This window comes from Pholis gunnellus, assembly GCF_910591455.1.
Source record: "Pholis gunnellus genome assembly, chromosome: 5".
Lineage (NCBI taxonomy): Eukaryota > Metazoa > Chordata > Actinopteri > Perciformes > Pholidae > Pholis > Pholis gunnellus.
In genome coordinates, this window is record NC_136531.1 from 4,882,592 (window position 1) to 4,902,738 (window position 20,147).

At 44.0% G+C, this 20,147-nt stretch overlaps 2 protein-coding genes across 3 annotated transcripts in view; both read right to left on the minus strand.

Annotated features, from left to right (window-relative positions):
* Positions 1-1,636: 1,636 nt before the first annotated feature.
* Positions 1,637-10,128, minus strand: pex6 (peroxisomal biogenesis factor 6; the record flags this gene model as incomplete). 2 transcript variants are annotated; one of them, XM_079158723.1, is made up of 18 exons in its annotated part: positions 1,637-2,247; positions 2,518-2,657; positions 3,130-3,207; positions 3,567-3,683; positions 4,318-4,426; positions 4,550-4,611; positions 5,184-5,389; positions 5,740-5,857; positions 6,226-6,302; positions 6,608-6,794; positions 6,924-7,126; positions 7,317-7,419; positions 7,522-7,655; positions 7,745-7,868; positions 7,960-8,043; positions 8,303-8,472; positions 8,689-9,315; positions 9,598-10,128. In XM_079158723.1, 18 exons carry the CDS (start codon positions 10,126-10,128, stop codon positions 2,111-2,113), a joined length of 3,207 nt encoding a protein of 1,068 aa, XP_079014849.1. In that variant the 3' UTR covers positions 1,637-2,110. The 2 variants fall into 2 exon arrangements, with proteins under 2 accessions (XP_079014849.1, XP_079014848.1); XM_079158722.1 differs by having other exon boundaries at positions 7,317-7,422.
* Positions 10,129-12,864: 2,736 nt separating this feature from the next.
* Positions 12,865-20,147, minus strand: part of ttbk1a (tau tubulin kinase 1a) — a gene marked incomplete at both ends in the record, with an annotated part of 33,155 nt that continues 25,872 nt past the window's right edge. Inside the window, 2 exons of the mRNA XM_079158921.1 lie at positions 12,865-13,261; positions 13,380-14,839. Of these exons, the coding sequence (XP_079015047.1) occupies positions 12,865-13,261; positions 13,380-14,839 (1,857 nt within the window). The remainder of the gene's footprint in view (positions 13,262-13,379; positions 14,840-20,147) is intronic.

Genomic DNA, 20,147 nt, shown 5'->3' on the forward strand with positions numbered 1-20,147 from the left:
GCTTCGTGTGGAATGATTGAACCTCGCTGAGCCAAATCTCTTATATTCGCTTACAAGCCTCAGCAAATGAAATTTTCAGCATCTACGTTGCAAAACATTTTTTGGGGAAAATTTTAAATGGCATTGAGCCAAAGTCCTAATATTTCACTAAGAATTGGAAACTGGAAAGTCAGAGATCAATGTGAACATAAATACTGATTTACACTGAAGAACAGGGGCGTAATGTGTTCTTAAAATATTATTTGATTTATTTGAAGCATTAAATGGTGGAAATAAATTATTAAATAAAATGGAAGTTTTATTTCGATCAAGTGGAGCCTTCAGTCTCATTTCAACACCACGGATAGCTGAAGCAATGTTATTCACATCGGAATCAGTTTCACAGCTAGCTCGCTAACAGAGAGAACGTTTATGTTACTCACGTGGCAGACGAGTGAGAACGTCAGTGACAACCTTCAGTCCTTTTAATATATTTAATTTCTCTCACTCTTTGGGGTGTTCATGTCTCGGTGGCTGTATGTAGTCATATGGAAGTCCTTTGATGATCGATTAACTTCAAAACTAATTTTAAAAAAATCACTTCACATTAAGTTTTTCTTACCCGTCATTTAATGTAAAATAAATAAATAAAAAGAAAAAAAATGTAAAATATCCCATGAATCTCTAATTCTGGCCATTTTTAAATCTTCATAGTCACATCCATCAAGGAAACCACATTTGTTAACCATATCGACCTGCTGTAAAAAGTGATATTAAATAAAACTAACTACTGTCTAAATATTTGTATTGATTAATGTGACGGCTAAAATGAAGTGATAATCTAGCAACACATTTCAGAAGCTTCTGGTTTCTTTATTCAAATTTGAAATTGCCATTTCTGCTTTACTTTGCAATTTTGAGCAACAGCTTGTTCTGCTACAAACATTGTTTAAATAAAGTTGTGGAAACTTATTTAGAAAATGGTCCGGCTACGTGGTCTAGCATCAGCTAGCAAAGAGCCGGTTAGCTAACTGCTAATGCTACTGATCTCTATTTAAACTGCGTCATTGCCTCATTATTTAGCTACCAGATTGGGACTTCTTCTACTCTGCCAAAAACTCAAAATAATACATTGACAAATATAACAACCGGTAAAACTGACGCTTGTATAACATTTTAGAAATGAAGCTAGTTTCAGTATAACTGACACATTTATCATACGATGAGTGGCATCTTTATCTGACGGGCTATTACGTTGGTTTATGTTCGTTGGTTTATTGTTGATTAAGTTTACGTGACTAATGTTTTTTAGGTAAACACAACAACAAACTAACAGATTGTGATATTGTCCTCTGAAATTTCATAACTTCATATTATATTTTTGTGACTGCAGTGAAATGTAGAAAGCAGCATTTACAGATGTGTTTGATAATGAAAATGTAATCTGGTTGAATCTCATATCGGCTTCTTTATGCTCTGCCCATTTGGATTTAGTGGAAATATTTGACTTAAAAAAAAATGACTACTTACGTTTTTGTTTTGACGAAAATGATAAAATCAGCATGAATATTTAAAGTTTTATGACTTTGTCTTTAATCCTTATTCACACCTGGAAACCTTTTCTAAATGTCTGTGTGAAGATTCAACGCGACCCATTTAAAAGTATTTTACAGTATTAAATACATGCGTGATCGAGTCAGGATTGTTAACACTGGTTATGATTACAGTAATATAACAGAGCAGTGACACTGCAGTAAATGCAGGGCTGGTATGTTAATAATAATAACTTTTTGTTTAAAGCCACAGAAATCACGTTCCACTGAACGAGGTTGTGGTGTGAAGAAACTCTCCACCCGATTGGCTGATCGGACTCGATGATGTAGTTACAGCGTTTTCCATCAGAAAAAAAACAAACACATCTCACCTCTGGTTTCATCGTTCAAAGTTAAACGTCTGTATTAATAAATTACATCTCACAATTTTATAAATTAACTTCTTGTTTACATCATTTACATTATTTTACAATGTTGATTTTTCAGATGATTCGCACTTTAAATTAGACCTTCATCGGAGTCCTTGTGTTCTGTTGGAGATCGAACATCATCATCACCATCATCATCATCATCAGTCTCTACTTAGTAGAGAGTTTATGTTGAATGTTTCTGTATCTCAGCAGCTCCTTGTCGGAAACGGACGGCTTGAAGTTTTCCAACGCTGAGGAGAAATCCTCAACGGAGACCAGGACCGGAGAGTCCTCCGAGTCCAGACCTGAGAGAGACAGACAGGTGGTAGAGAGACAGAGAGATCCATTATGCACTACGCCCATTATGTGTAGCTTTGTATTGTGTGTCTTTACTCTGTACTGTTATTGTGTTCTCTTTGTTTTTACCTGGAATACAGATGCGAATTAGTTTAAAGCTACAATCTGGAACGATGCATCACAAATAAATATATAGAATAAATAGGAGAGGAAGTGTCTGAGCTCTGTAGCCTTTGTGTTTAAAATGTTAAAGTCCACTTCCTGTTGTGTTTTCCTACCGTCGTCGATGAGCGAGATCTTCCTCTTGATGGCAGCCGTCATAGCGTCAGAACAGAGAGCGTACAGGTCGGCGCCGGTCATGTGATCGGGGCAGCGATCCACCACCTGCTGCAGGTCCACAGCCGAGTCCATCTGGAACCTGAACACAACACTTATTTACATTTAGGACACTCAAACATCCTGTGTTGAGAATCTACGGAAACACAGAGAGAGTCTCTCTAAACACATTATATTCCCTGTGCATGTAGGGAGATTTTTATTACGAATTTTATTCCCATGTCTTCTAATACAGTATGTGCAAATTCTGACCTGCACACATTATGTCTTGATGACCGAGTACAAACTTAAATTTAAAATGTATTACAATTGTCACTTATATACAGGTACATAAATGAAATTTTGACCTTTGCATTTAACCCATCCAGCCGGGATCGAACCGCCAACCTTGTGGTTAAAGGACAACCTGCTCTACCAACTGCTGTTCACATGTGTGAGTGTAATAAAAAGTGACTTTACAAGTCTTTGTTATCCTTATGTTATTCTGATCCTGGTCCAGACTAATACCCCTGCATGTGCATGCACTTTATTCCAGCAGGGGGAGCTCTTCTTACTTTCTGAGGATTGCCTGAAGAACCTGCAGCTGAGAGGCTCGGTCCTTGTTGATTCCAACGTAGACCAGTTTATCAAACCTGAAGAAGACACAACATCCACAAGAGACCAGGAGCCAGTTTAACATTTACAGATGTGGATCAAAGAGATTCATCTATCATATGTGTTTATCATTAGTCTTCGTAGGTAAAATATGATGAAATATGACAGATGATGCGTCTCGGTTCAACAGGACTCTTGTATCATTAATGTGGAAAACAAAACATTTAATTCTGAGGTTTATGGAAACGTGCATGAACAGTAAAAACGTATTTTGTTATTTTACTTTAGGAGCGACTAAAGTTTCCTGGGCCATATTAAATATTGTACAAAGATTAAAGCATTTATTAAACAGTAAAATCAATACAGAGTGTACAGGATGGCGTGTGTGTGGTCTAACCTGCCGGGCCTCAGCAGTGATTGGTCCAGCAGGTCCGGACGGTTCGTGGCTCCGATCACAAAAACTCCGACCGCCGATTGCAAAGCGTCGAGCTCGGCCAGCAGCTGAGACACGACTCTGTGCGGACAGATTCAATCAAACTTTATTGACCGAGCTGTCACAGAGGGCTTCGCAATAAAAGAAACGGAGATGAAATAAAATAGGAGACTAAATTTAACTGAACAAAAAGCAGCAAATAAAATGTTACACGGTTCGTTTAATTGTCATTGTGAAACAAACAGGTTGCACAATAAAATGCAGTTTGTAGTCCTATTTTGCTACATAACAAATCACAAAAAAAAAAAAACAATATATCGATGAGGGTGGAGGATAACTTTAGGAGTCTGAGGAGAGAAGCTGTTCTGGGTGTGACTGGGGTGGGTATTGTTTTTAATATCGTTTGAGCTCTGCGCAGGCACCTCTTGTCACCAATATCACTGATGCTCGTCAGTTAGGTACCCATGAGGTTCCGGGTGGTTTTAATCACCCGCTGCAGTGCCCTGCTTTCCTGGGCCGTCCACAAACCATTGCCGATTACGAGCCTTTCCCACCTGAATGAAGAGGTTTGATGACCGTGTCAGGTTGTTTTTGTTCTGTTCGCTTGCGCCACCTCAGCGCCATTGACGTACTAAGTACTGTGGATATTAAAGCCCAGAGTTCATGCGGACAGTTAGAGCCTACACTCACATAATCGGTGCAGGTAAACGCTCACCTGTCCATCACCCCTCCAGAGTCTCCACTGCGCCCCCTGCTGGGAGCCAGAGAGTCCAGCTCATCAAAGAAGATGACACACGGAGCCGCTGAGCTCGCTCTGCAGAACACTGAGCACAACAAACACACACACACACACACACACACACACACACATGTTCACTGATGTCAGATATCAACTTGATGAGTACAGATTGAAATACACCAGAATGATCCTTCGGGGTGAAACAGACCTTCTCTAATATTCTCTTCACTCTGACCCACGTACATGTTGATGAGCTCTGGACCTTTAACGCTGAAACACACAAAACGGGTTCAAGGAGTTGAAAGTCACGTGCGATAAAATGTCACCGGAGCATTTCGAGCAACTTGTTCTCTGGCTTTATGTTGTTCTCACAGCTCAAACAAGTTAAAGTAGACTTGAGTAAATAGAAGAGAAGACACAGTGGGTTGGTGTTGAGCTGCTGCCCTGCACAGTGTTGAAAAGTCTTACTGCCGGAGGATAAAAGCCGTCTTTAAAACGATGCTCATACCTGCAGCAGTGAGAATAAGTGACGACCTGGATGAGTGTTACATGGCTGGTTGGTTAGACGCCTGAAATAAGGTCCGTGGTTAACACAAGCTAAGGTTTTAACGTTTTTTTTAAATTATGATATTTTAGAGTTCCCCCTTAATTTCTCGAAACAGGCTTTCTGGGAGCTCATGTCTCTTTCAGGAGAGACAAACTCCACGTAGTTCCCCGTATTTCAAACCCTGTATGTTCCTACCTGAGGAAGGTGAAGGTGTTGCTACCTGAGGAAGGTGAAGGTGTTGCTAGCTGAGGAAGGTGAAGGTGTTGCTAGCTGAGGAAGGTGAAGGTGTTCCTACCTGAGGAAGGTCATGGAGCACTCGGTAGCCACAGCTTTGGCCAGCAGAGTTTTCCCTGTTCCTGGAGGTCCGTACAGCAGGACTCCGGTCCGGTTCAGACCCAGAGACAGGAGCTCTGGACGCTGCAGAGGAAGCTGAACTGTGTCCAGGATCTCTTTCTTCACCTGCTGCAGACCTCCAACATCCTCCCAACGCACATCGGGGATCTGTTCACACACACACACACACACACACACACACACACACAGGGTTCAACCAGTAGCTGAGTCACAGTCACAGAGGCCACAAACACCAGCAGCATCTTATGCTTTGCTTTTACTCAAATGTAGATTTTTAACACCTCCGGTTTCTAAAGCATCCTAAAGCGTCTTTGTAAATTCCTCAGACATGTTGATAGTACTTTTATCAGTGAAGTATTGATATGTAACACGCAGGCCGTGATTACACCCTTTCAAACCATGCTTTACTGGTATATTCAGTTTTTAATGACGCAGTAATTCACTTTTGGTCACTAGAGGGCAGAAGACGTCACAAAAAAAGCTTGTTGAGTGTTCACCTTGGGGGCTCCGATGGCCGTGGACTGGGCGTCCTGCAGGGTCTTCAGGGCGGAGCAGAAGTCCTGGTTCAGGACGGTCACTCCACTGGCGCACAGATCCTCCTCCTGCCGGCCACCACTGCGCACGCACGCACGCACGCGCACGCACACGCACACGCACACACACACACACACACACACACACACACACACACACACACACACACACACACACACACACACACACACACACACACACACACACACACACACACACACACACAACAGGAGGACACTGTTTGAGTGCCTTTTATACACATTATGAGGATGTTCTTAATAATACAATTAAATTCTTACATTCTGTAAATGTGCCCACCACCATGTGTTTCCAAAACGTTTCTGCTCTGAACTCTAAACACAAGTTAAACCACTAAAACCAGGATCATTGAAGGTGATGTTCACCCAGCCTGTATTCTACCACTACAGCCTCGTTATCTTTAGTCTCACCAGCTGTGGATCAGCCTCCTGCAGGCGGCTCGACCAGCTTCAACCAGCAGAGCGCTCAGATCGCCCAACACAAACCCCTGAGGAGGAAGAGGAAGGAGGAAGAGGAGGAGGAATCATTAATGATGTCAGTGTTTCACATTTAAACTAAATCAAAATATCCTTTAGCCACGTCTCCCGTGTTATTGTGTGTATTTTCTGTGGCGTAAACCTGAAGACTGACGTTTCACCCTGAAAATGTTTTTTATTTTGGTCTAAACATGCTGACTTGCAAAAAAACGCATAATGGAGGAGGTCACCTGCTGATCACAACAGATCACATGTAATAAAACAAATTGATATTTGCCACACACTTCATTCCGGCTGTTTTAGTCCTGTGACGTACCGCAGTGTGTTTGGAGAGACTCTCCAGGTTGACGTCTCTCCCCAGGTGAAGGTCTCGGCTCAGGCTGACCAGCATGGAGCGACGCTGCTCCTCGGTGGGACTCTCTAACGCCACCTGGTGGATAAACGCCGCCATGACGCCTGCAGACAGCTCCCGGGGTCTGCAGACCGTCGCCACCACCACCACACTGAAAGACCACAAGCAATGTTAGGTTTCCTCTGAGCCGGGACTCACTCCGAACGGCTGTCAGACCTCATCAAAATACTAAAGCTCACTCACAGCCTCAATTCAAACCAATAATGAACTCGTCAGTGACCTGGTGGGGGCGCTGTGCAGCAGCTGGCAGAGCGCGGCCTGGACTCTGCCGTCCTCCTTGGCGTCGCCTCGAGATCTGAGCAGGAGCTGCAGGTTCCTGAGCAGCAGTACGCAGGGCTGCAGGGCCTCGGCCCGCTGAAACACCGCGGTCAGCTTCACCTCCGAGGCTGCAGGGGTGTCAGCACACACACTCACGCAGTCCACCTGCACACAGGTAACAACAGGAAGTGTCACTGTAACAACGCATAACAGCATCTACACACACACACACACTGTGTCAGAGCTCAGCTGTCATACCTTCAGCAGGTAGAAGAAGACAACGAAGTGGAAGCAGCAGAAGAAGAAGAAGAAAATGCAGCAGAAGCTAAAGAAGCAGACGAAGCAGAAATCGTACCTTCAGCAGGTGGAGGTTCAGTCTGCGACTCGCCGCGCTGACCGCCGTCATTTTACCACTTCCTGTAGGGCCGTGTAGGAGGACGGTGCAGCCAGACAAAGTGCTGCTACAACCACACAAAAACACCACCATCACTGATCACATGACCACACGTCCCACCATGCTTCTCTCTTATCACACGTCCGGCCAGAGACAGGAGAGTTACCTGTGGTGCAGGTGTGGGAGGACGATGCTGCTGAGGAGCTCCACGGTCTTGACGAGGCCCGGAGGAGACAGGCTGCTCCACAGAGACGAAGCCTCCACAGAGAGGCAGGGGACGGGGCTGCTGGTGGATGCTCGCTGGGACACACACACACACATCCAGGGAGTCAGCTGTCAGAGACACACACTCTGATACAAACCGATAAACGTCAGAGGTCAAATGTCACCATGTAGAGTGAGGTGTGCAGTCTGTCAGCCAGGTGAGCTCCTCCTCCTCCATCTTCTTCCTCCTCTTCCTCTCTCTCTGTCGACGGACACACCTTCTGCACTCTGAAGAACAGCACCGGACACCTGATAGAGGTCATCCACAGTTAAGGAGAATTACAAAACATACATATATATATATATACACACTACGTGTTTGTAGACGGATGTGTTGTACCTGTGTATTCCCTCTGAATTGTTCACCAGCAGGTCTGGATGGTTTTCAGCTGGAACTGTCAGGATGTCTCCCTGTGAAACCAGTCTGCACCGAGAGCAAGGACACGCTGGTTAGACTGGGAGTCAATTGATCCAATAGTTGTAAAGACAGTTAATCGTGGACCAAAGTGTAGGACTGGCACAACCTGTGAATGAAGCTGTGATTTAAAATCCAGACAACGTAGTAATTCTAAGCAGGTTTTTTGAATCTGTAGCGTGTCCACACAGGGAATAAAAAGTTATGTGAACACTTGATTTCTGATGCACACTACATGCAGTTGGTAAGCGGCAGGACTCGGGCTGACCTGGGCGTGCTGAAGTGTTCAGACAGCAGGTTGTCGTAGCAGCTGAGGTTGTTGTACAGCGGAGACGTGACGGGCTGGATGTGAAGCTCGCTGGCGAACATCGGAGAAGAAGAGCGACTGAAACTGTCCGAGTGACGACCGTCAGGCGCCGGAGGAGACGGTCTCCACCTCTGAGACAACAGACACAACAACTCATTATTATTCACTCATCGTGACACCATTTTGCAGTTTTTATCTCTCAAAAGAACTTGTCATGTGCGGCAGATTTTTCAAATTAAAAGTCTTCTGGCCTTGGCTTTTAATGTGAAAAATCTGCAGGAAATGTTGCCCTTGATTGTAGCTTGAAGAAGATGAATGTGCTGTTTGTGTGTGTTGTGTAGAAGCACCTTCATCCTCAGTGTGCAGCCGTTCACAGGGATCACGTCTCCTTCAGTCATGTTGAACCACAGAGTTGCCGATATGAAACCGACTTCCTCGTGGTTCTGCAGGTCTGGACTCTGTGTTGAATCCACAACCAGCACAGAGACCGGCCGCTGTCTGCAGACGCCCCCCTTGACATCGGTGTGACCTGCAGGAGGTCTGGAGGACCCGCCCGGCCTCGACAGCTTCACCCACTCCTGGTTAAACAGCCCCAGCCGGAGGAGCAGCTGTTTGCTCACAAACACACAGTTGTCCACGTCCACGGCGGCTCCCTGCTGACATTTGACCCCGAGCCATCGCTGAGTGTCCACCACCCTGACGTCCACCCTGCACTCCAGCGCCTGCAGGACGCCCGAGAACCCCGAGCCCAGCAGCTTCCTGTTGTCGAGAAGAGAGCGCCCCCCTCCGAGACCGTCGGCGTAATGAGCAAAGTCTGACACACACAGTCTGAGTGGCCTGCAGGCCGGGGGGGCGCCTGGGGGGTCCGCTGAGTCCAAGCAGTCCGTCAGAACCAGAGAGGTGTCGGCGGTGATCCGTCCCTGTGTTACAGGACTGCACTCCAACACCAGCAGCTCCATCAGCTGCTGCTGCACCTGAAGACACACAGAGAAGAAGAAAAACATGGAGCGGTGGACATTTTATCATTTAAATCAGAAATAGAGGAGTGATGTTCTTGATAAGAATGCAAACTGATTACTTTTCCAAGTTTTCACCAAAACTTGTTCTGTTTGACATGTTTGTCTCAGTTTGCAAGAATCAAACTTAAAATATTCACAGACAGTCATCTGATGAAGTTAAGATACTGACGTGTTGATCGAGTATTATTAAAGTGTCTACGGAGTTCTGCCTGGATATAACCTGTTCCGTGGTCTCACCTGTCCCGGGTCCTCTCCCAGCAGCGGGTGTCCGGGCAGCAGCAGCGGGTCTCCCTGCCGGGCCAGCAGCCACTGTCCCGGGCGGCAGAGCTCCAGCAGCCCGCATCTAAACTGCTCGGCTCCGGCCCAGTGGAGGCTCTGCCTGCTGCGGGCCCCCAGCACCACTCTATCCAGGGGGATCGGCTCCAGAGCCCGGACGGTCCCCGTGCTGCCGAGGAGCCTCTGGAAGCCGTGGTGCCGCAGGAAGAAGCGGCTGGTGAAGACCCGGACCTGGACCCGGCTCCCGGACTCGGCTCTGGGGGAGTTTCCTCCTCCGTAGCCCGAGATTTCCTCCTCAGTGGTCGGGTGGACGCGCAGCAAAATGCCCGGCCTTCCGGAGCCCTGAGGCCGCTGCGGGGTGAAGAGGGCGGTCGGTGGGTCGGTGTCATTCTGGAAAACCGAGTCCAGTTGAGTTTGTAGAATCAGAACATCCAGAGGACTCAGATGTGAAGGGAAACTTTCCAAACAACACAACTCCACCTGCGCCGCCATCTTGGAGCTACGTCATTTCCGCTTGTTCTTTACAGTTTCCTGCATCATCATCGTCACCTGGTGGATGACCGGAAGAACTACAATACTAATACTAATACTAATACTACTGCTATTACTGCTACTGCTACTAGTGCTAATCGTAATAATACTAATGATAACAATATGTGTCATGATAATAATAATTGTATTTCTATATACTGATATTTGACAGCTCTTACACAATAGTGACTTTATAAAATACCTGTTGCTGATATTAGATAGATGGCACTGGCCACATCAGACTGGTAGAACATCTCCAACATATTGCTGCACACATTGAAGGATCCAAGTTTCCTCAAGAAAAAGAGTCGACTCATCCACTTCTTGTACACAGCGTTGATGTTGGCCTTCCAGTTCAGTCTGCTGTCGATGGAGACACCCAGGAACTTGTACTCCTCCACCATCTCCAGTCAGTGTTAAAAATACTCTGATAGAAGTAAGTTCTGCATTTAAAATCTTACTTCAGTAAAAGTATAGTATTAGCATAAAAATATAGGCCTATCATAACAAAAGTAAGAGCACTCATAATGCAAAATGGCTAATAAAAATATTATAATTATTGATGCATTAATGTTATAGGTGTTATTAATGTTGCAGCTGATTGAAACAGTGGAGCTAATGTGTGCTACTTTATATACTGCTGAGTAGCTTAATATATAACAATATAACAATTTATTAGCTGATATATTTATTTTTATGAACAATTTGAATCTACAAAGTAACTAAAGCTGTCAAATAGTGGAGAAAAAATATTAAGTAAGTATAAAGTATAAAGATGCATATAATGGAAATACCCAAGTAAAGAACAAGTACCTCAAAATTGTACTTGAGTTAATGTACTTAATGTTACAATCCACCACTCAAAATTTATAAATTTACAACTGCAGCCAACTTCATGAAACACTATTCATGTGTATAACATTATTAAAATGTTACCCTTAACACAACATCCTGACCTCAACAGTGTTTAGTGAACATTTGTTAGTTGTTACTTTGATTACTTTATCTTAGGATGTATATTAGACTATATTTATCAGAAGTGCATTAACGCATGTACTTGATCAACATCTAAATAATAAGTGCTACTTTAAAGTATTTAAAGTTTTGAAACTTGAACCTAATATCCTGTAGCCTACTGTAGTGCCTTTATTTAACTAAGGCCATTAAATAAAACACACCGGAGCGGTGCAATCCATGATGCAGACAAAATCATTCCTCAGTACTTGATTTATTTAGATGGAGAATAAATAAAACAATGGACACAGTGGAAGTATTTTATCCACTCAGAAACGTCACGTTTCTTCTGTTACTCAGTGGAAGTTTAAGAAAGCGTCATTAGTTGTTCTATTAGAACAATGTATGATAAAATTACTTAAGTGGCCTTTTACTGTTTATCAGTGTAAAAAACAGCCACATTAAATCTACTTTGATTCAATGTTACTACAGAACTACTATATTATACTGTATACGTAAATATATATACTGTACTACTATGTTATAATACAGCGCTGCCTTTCTCTGTGGATCAGAGGGAAAGCAAAATGTATTGCGAGGTAACACACAAATGATTTCCTTTTTTGGGGCTCAGTAGAAAACACTAAAACTTAAAAACGTGTGGAAACCTGTGGAAAGTTGAGATGGACCAGATCTGGACTCAAAGAATGACAAGACGCCCATCCACATGACCAAGACTTTACTTCACAGCTCAGTGCCCATCGACCCCCTACAAACACAACATGGGCTCCAACAACCAGCAAACCTATGCACTGTCAGCAGAATCCAAGCAGGTATAACTTCCTCTCATGGTTAACCCTGTTTTTGTCATGCGTTAAAAAACAGGCATAGTGCCAACACATTGGAACAGAAGGTTAAAGACTTTACACTTTGCTTGGCAAGATAAAAAATAAAGATGTCTTTATGGGAAATGATTCTATTATATACAATTCAGAGCATAAAGAAAATAAAAACACCCAGAAAATAGAATGATTAAAGCATGCCCATTGTCACACCATGAGGAGGAGGAGGCGAGCGGCCGAGCGGTTTATTTTGTGTTCACATCCAACTCTTCTGTTAATCCAAGACTATAATGAGTACAGGATATAGTTATGAATCCATTATCATATTATCATTATTCGGGCATTCAAACCATTCCAATTTGGTACTTTGTTTTTGCCTGTTTATCCCAATAGGAAGAGGAGAACTATATCAAATAATTTAAAGGTACAGATTTTTTGCACATATTTTTTTTTTTCCTTCTACAGATTCAATGTATTTGTGATATACTTCACCATGCAACCAAGCAGGGTACTGTCACTAGAGGAGTAGTATAGCTGTGGACAAGCTGGGAGTACTGTGTACGGTGAGTTTCTGAAACTGGACTTGTTGGAGGCCATGATTTCTCAGCTCCAGAAACCAGTTAAATCGGCGTTTGACAAGGGAGCAGAAGACGTATCCATAGCACCATGGCAGCGACGCTCCTGTACGACAGTCATTCTAGATTAATGGAAGCCCATGAAGATAGTTCAGTAAGCTGTCCTTGGAACAAAAAGAAATAAGAGGCCCGTGTACATTAAATGAATTAAAGTAGGTGATTGTAAGATCACAGTCTAATATGGAATCAGGTGAGAACCTTTGAGGCGTAGCTTGTCCGAAGACTGATTATACACAAACATGTCTCAGCTTATGAGTCTCTTTGTATTATCTAGCGGGCACCACCTTCTCCTTGGCATTCAGCTTCCCCTTGGCTGCACCGGCTGGTTTCGGCCTGGTCCTGGCGGGCGTGGTGCCAGAGGAGGTGGCTTCCTGCGAGGCGCTGCGCCGCATGGTCGTTGTAGTCCTGGGCGGTAGCATGGGGACAGTTGGGGCTCGAACCGAGAGGGGCTGCCTGGACGGACATGCTCTCTGAGGGGAAGGGCTGTCAGTCCTGCAGTGATTGGAGCTAAGGCTGCGTCGGGTTCCAAACAGGACTCGCAGGGGCATTCGAGGACTGCCGGACGGGCCAGCAGATGGACGGGAAAATGAGGAGGAGGACCTGGGTGTGACAGGTTTGGATTTCCGTTGAGTGCTGAGAGTATTTAGTCCAATTTTCTGATTCCTATGGAGAGGAGATACAATTGAAGGTGTTATTTCGTTAAAATTCTACAAAAATATGTAATCAATCTACTACAAAATCAAAACGTGCATACAATAAACAGGAAGGAACAGAGTCATACCCGTTGGTGAAGGATGATGCTCCTTTGGTAGTGCTGGAGTCTGGCAAGGAGAGAGGAGAAGGAGCAGCAGCAGCAAGCCCCACTGAAGGCCTCTTTATGGGAGTGACAGGCCTGGGGATCCTGCTCCTGCACTCCTTGGAGCCTTGCTCTTCAGTCGGTTTGAGACGGGAGCTCCTCCTGGACTCGTCCAAGGTATGCGTGTCCTCCTCTGAGCCGGTGGTGGACAGAGTTTCAGAAGCCCTCCGACGCTCATCGTCCCCAGAGGACATGGATGACGACGTCCCAGACAGCATCCTCCTCCTCATCCAGCGACCCTGCTGCTTCTGGACCAGCATGCGGGCCAAGTCCAGCTGCCTGGCCCGCTGCTGGAGCCGAGCCCGAGCTGAGAGGGAGGAGGACTGCTCCGAGCCGGAGTCCTCTTCAGAGACGAGTACTGGGATTCGGCTTCGGATCCTGGGTTTCGAGGCAGCCGGTAGTTCTAATCCGGTTGTCTGAAGCTTGGCAGCTTCTTCACTGGATAACGGCTGTTTCTTAGGCTCCTGTGACAGATCTGTGTGTTCATGAACTGGTGACGTGTCTTCTGGGACAGGCTCAAAAGACTGGACCAGGACAGTTGACGGACCATTCTCAGTTTTGAGGTGTTTGTCAACTGGTGCGGTTTCTTCTGGCACAGACTCCTCTGGAGACTCTTGTGTCTCTGGCGCTCCCCCCTTCTCATGGGTGTCATCCTCTACAGCCGACACCTTCATGATGGCCAACACTTCCCGGTCACTCTCCCTGGCAGAGTGACCGTTGGAAGACATGACATTGAGGTGTGATGTCTCTGCAATGTGGATGAAAGTGCGCTCAACTTTTGTGAAGGGCGGCGATGCGGGAGCGATGGGAGTGGACGGTCTGAGGTCTGACCTGAGAGCGGGGGACAAACGGCCGGTGTCAGAGGGTTCAGGCTGAATCGCCTCCCCGACCAGGAGGCGGTCGGTACGGAAACTGAGAGCACACGGTGTGGCCAGCTCTCCCTCTAGAACATGATCGCCACCAGAGGGAGACTTACGAGTGTCTCCAGGCGAGAAGAGGACGAGGGTTTTGGAGGCGTCCTCCAGGTCAGGGTCCGCATCGGCAGCTGAGGCGTGCTCCCTTTGGCCCCTCTGGTCCTCGGCCATGAGTGTTGACGGCGCGGCGTCCTGGCTACGCTCAGTGCTCTTCTGACTGGCCTCGCTGTTGGACTCGCTCTTCGTGACGTCGTCATCCCTTGGCCCCGGAGGTTCTTGGACTTCTTCGTCTGCTGTGGCAAAGCTCCGGCGCTGAGGCAAAGTACCAGTGAGCATGACGGTGAGGAAGTCGGCCCTCTTGGCCTGGAGCTGAGGAAGGATGTGGAAATGCTCCTTCTCGTCGTTCTGGCTCTTTGTACGATAGTCCGGGGATGGCGGTGACGGGTTGCTCTGCTCCGTGGGCGACAACACCTGAAAAAAAACAGAAACAACAGTCTTTATTATAACAACTGAATCTACTGAAAACAAGATAGCGTTGGAACAAAAACATCTCGGAAGGAGTTTACTGATAGCAATCCCAATGAACAGAAGGCACTCATCTGCAGCTAATATACTTTTTAGATGAAGGGTGGAATTCAAAAATCTTTATTCATTTAGAATCGCAATCACACATTTCTGTTGAAAAGAAGCGTAGCACTCTACCGGGCTTCCGCTAACGACCCCTCTGCCAGTAAGAAAGACAGCAGGAACCGATGTATTTGCCCCCAAAACCATTTTAATGTCATTTTGGTTGTACACAAGCTTTTCAAGATTGTCTAGATTACATACATTGATATAAAAGGCACAAAAAAATGCATTGCAGAGTTTATCCTTAGACAGCACGCAGTCTAATATCAGGTGATTTTCAAGTGTTTCCCTTCATAAAGATTTAACATACAGCCTGTACATACATACTAAACCCCGCTAATTATCATGCTATTAGAGATTAACTGCAAACCTATTTACTTTCTACATTTCTGTATATATGTACACTTATCATTTGGATTTACAAAAAGTTTAAAATACATGCTTTACCTGTAAATTATACAAGCAGTACTGTACAATCATATAGTGATAGAAAAAAGAAAAACGCTTAAATGTATTTTACAAGTGAAAGACACTCACGGATCATCACACTGAACTAACACTGAGCTCCTCAGTCCTCTTTACCTGGACAACAGAAACTCTGCTGTTATTGCAAAAACTTTGAAGAAACATTCAGACATTTTACAAAATACTTTTTTGTCGTCCTCAGAGTCACATCAGAACTGTACTGAACACGCAGTTTCAGCGAGTACACAGATGGGTCCAGGACGTGTTTAGCTTAGCTTAGCTTAGCACAAAGACTGGAAGCCTGGACAATGATGTGATTCTAGCAGCAATTAGCATTGGAGCTATTTGTTAACCAACAACCGCTGGCAGCGGTGACTGAACACGGCATTTCTTCAGTCCTGAAGTCATAGTCCTGACTCTGCCATCAGCTAAACCCAGCTGACTACAGGATGAACTGCTGACTAGCTTGTTGGCCAGTGAGAAACGTGTAAAGGTGGTAGCTGAGCTAGCAGTTCCCTCCTGCTTCCTGCCTTTGTGCTAAGCTAGGCTAAACACGTCCTGGATCTATCTCTGTACTGGGAACACAGAGATCTCCTTCAATGTCTCTGGGGAATACAACTAATGTCAGACTGAATAGGATTTCTTAAAATATCTAAATGTTCCTTTGAGAATATTATTAGTGACACACGAGGTTCATACTGATGTGACGAGTGAATGGGGCAAACATGGAACAAAACAAACATGGAGACTTAAGTTCACTTCTAAAGACACAATGCAGTTTTGTTCTCTCTACAGACACATTATCTGTACAATATCACCCTGTTATCCCATTAAGATCAGCACTAACATATCAAGTATGCAATAAAATGGATCTGAAGGAGCGTAATAGTTTTTTTTTTTACATGTATATAATTCTAGTGAGTGATTCATGAGGTATAAATGTTTTGTGGCAGACTCTGAAAGTGTTTGTGGGACTCGAGAGTTTTAACAATTCTAAACACGCACTCATCTAGTTTTGAGGATAGTCGCAGAATTGTTGATGTGATGGAAATGTAATTTTTGCTATTAATAAAATCCTTAAAAATTGCTTTTTCTGGCGCTAACTTTTAGTTTGACCACTGAGCAGTTTGTTTACCATCACATCTAAATACTGCACTTCTACATATCGGAAATTCGTCATCAACAGAACTTTTTGGGTTGTCTGGAAATCCCTTTACAAGATACAGTTTAATATTTACTCGCTTAAATCAACTGAAACCCAACGAAAATATATGTGTTCAGCTTGCGCAACACGAGGAGCACCAGTTTGACGAACATGACACTCGTGTTTTTTCAGCCAAAGAGGCCTGTTAGCAAAACACAAACGGATCGTCATATTTTGGCAGGCTGGCAATATGTTCATTTGTTGAAACTCTGAGGTTCTTTGAATGAATAGTTGGACTCATTTTTACAAGCGTTTGCTCACAGAATCATGCTGAGCAGCAGTTGACCAGCCTTTAAGAACACATTTAGTTTGGAGTGCACTGCCAGCATTAGTATTTTTGTCTTGCACTCAAGGTTTGGAGGACGATTTCAGCCTTTTTTAATATCCAGGTCTTAATTTTGTTGTTTTGACCATAATTCCTATAGACTATAATTAATGAATTAACTAAGTTAAACCTTTACAATGGTCCATTGACCTGACAAACTGCTTTAAGTTCAGTACAAATCAAGAAAATAGCTCTTTGCCGACTGTTAATGGAAGTTGTTGAATTAAATCCCATCCTGACTGATGGGAACTGAGCAAAAAACATGAGACGTAAAAACATTTTCATCCATCCAGAACTGTCGACTCAAACAGCCAAATATTAAGAAATGTCCATGATGTTTTAAAAGCATCAAGCAGCACGACTTTCTCAACTTACAGAAAAAACACTGGATGTAAAGGTTTACATCTACGCTGTGGAATTAAAGATGATAAAAAAAGGCTCCAGCTGCATCTTGTTAAAGTCAGCTCTGAACTCCACATCTCTGATCCGTGAGTATCCCCTCTAGTGTAGAGCAGTGTGAATTATTTACAACAAAAAAAAAATCACAGACGTTTTTTCAGTCAGAGGTGTATATTCACTGTGTTTTCGTTGTAATTACAGTACAGTGTTTGTCATTTTACAGTCAGAGGTGCGTGTCGTACAAACAGTAGATCTCATGCAAAGAGTGGCGACAGTCGGTAAACAGTCTCTTTGTACGACATACCGTCATTAATGCTGCGCATCGTTTTTTATTTATTTCTTTAAGTGTCGTCAGCATAATAAGCACACTCAAAGCGTTCTACCGCCCGTCTCTAACTGAATGTGGCACTGCGCTCATGGTGACACAGGACAAAACATCGACATGTATCAGTGACAATCTTGTACGGTAGGTGAATCATTTTGCAGGCGTGCAAAATAAAGTTAGCAGCTGGTCCACTTCATACATTCTCTAAGTGGTTGTACTGTAACGCTATGCTAAATATAAAACGGGCAGGACGTCCCTAAGTCAGCAGGAAAGCAGCATGAAATCAAACTGAGGTTGTCTCCTCTGTCAGATGAACCTCAGCACGGAGGGACAAGCTCAGGCTGAGCGAATGGTAATGCCTCAAGCTCAACGAAACAGCGAGTGGTGCATATTTACTTAATAATGTAGCCCTTGAACACATTGAGAAAGCAACCGTTTCACTGGACAAAATGGCCGTCCTGGCTAGTCTCATGTCGTGTGCTCCGAAACGTTTTCTGACTTCGAAAAAAAATGTCATGACGCTCAAAGCGACGGACCACAGAGCGCTGCTTTGGTATGGCGTTAGCAGCAGCCGAACATTAAACAGGGTTTCACAGCTCAACTCTTAAAACAATCACAATGGCTCATTGTTCTGATAGTAACATGGTGGAGAACCAAAACAAAAAGGACCAAAACAAATGTTTGGAGATCTTTTACTGAAAGCCTCATTCTCTCCGGATGGAACAAGCACTGATTCTTTTAAGGACGAAACGTCCCATTCAAAGTGGCATTTTTCTGCAATATGACGAAGTCTTCTCAAACCCAATGTTCTTCAAAAATGAATCACTGTTCTTTGTTTTAATGGCTTTTCATTTTGTTGTAAGACCTGTCTTTCATTCAAAGTGGGCAGACACTATGTAGACGGTGATATTAGCCAATGACAGTTAAACCTATGAAATCTGGAGGCTGGACAGACTTTTTGAAACTACATTTAAACAAACTGTTGATTTAGTTTTTTCTAGTATTCTTCCACACCAGTGAATGTAAAATGTCCAGAGGTAAATGAAAAACCTAATAAGGGAGGTAACTCACTTTCTGGCTCAAGAATTGAGAATGGATAGTCTTTTTGGGGGGCATGGCGCTTTTTCCATTTGTTGGAAGAAAAGTACAATTTCCAAAGATCATATCAACGACAGAGTTGCACCTCAGGCTGCTCACACAACAAACCACCAAAATAACGTTTTTTGGCAATGTCCTTGTAAGAAACCTACGAGGAACAACCACTTTCAAAATGGACACATGGTAAGGTACTTTCACATAAACCAACAAATAACACACGTCCTGCTTGTTTCCTATTGGTCAACACTTGACACAGACTCTGGCTACATTAACTTCTGCATGTCCTTCTGATACAAATGTTACCGACTGTAATTTAATTCTGTCTCATCGCTTATGAAATGGACAAAATGGCGCACTGCGCTGGGAAAGAAGAAAAGCCCTCACTCTGCTTTACTGGAGCGATTATGGGATTACAGTGGTGGTTTATTTGATCTCATTAATTGCTCTTCAACACTGCTCATCGTTTTTTTAAATCCATCCATCAGATGGATTTCCTTCCTCTCAGGCTGCCGTTGTTTTCAGTTCATTTCTGTAGAAATCAACTTGTAAATCACAGCTGACCTTTTCCTTCGAGTCAGTTTTCAAAACTCTTCTTGCGAGTGAGCTCAAAGATGCTTAAAGTTTCTGCAAGTTGATTTTTGTAGGAATGAACTGAAACCAATAGTTGAATGTGAGAAAATCGATAAAAAAACGGATGGTGTGATATGAATCTTTAAAACATTAGAGCGTCCATTCAAATAAATCTCTTCTTTGTCATAACATCCCACATTTCACTTATTGCATCTGTGTTTTGCATCCATATAGAGAGACACTCGGCCCGGCCTGATCCCCCTCTCCAACCGACTTAGTGATAAAGTGCAACAGTGAAGACCAGCGGTTAGAAAATAGTGATGGAAGAGGAAGCACAATGGAAATAAGACGGTGATCCAAACACACAGCTAGATGTCAGGAACCGGTAAAAAAAACAAAACTCGTCAGAGAAACATACATAACTACTCCACAGACCATCACGTCAACTTTACAACGCTTCATGAGGTCAGGCTGCTCAAATAGGCTTTAAAAAAGCCAGTAACAACTGCCCAGAAAACACCAAACAGCAAACCAATACGACAGCCTAAACCTACGATCTGATGGTCCTTTAAGTCGACGGTTATCTTACAGTATCATCTCCAGCAGCAACAAAAAAATGTATCTTATTGATTGCATTTCTAATTCACCATCCTTATGAATGAAACAGGATCTACCTCGTCCTCTGGAAGATCTGGATTGAACTCAAACACAACGATGCAGGTGAGACGATGAAAAATGTAATCTCCACAACAACCTTCTAAAGTTT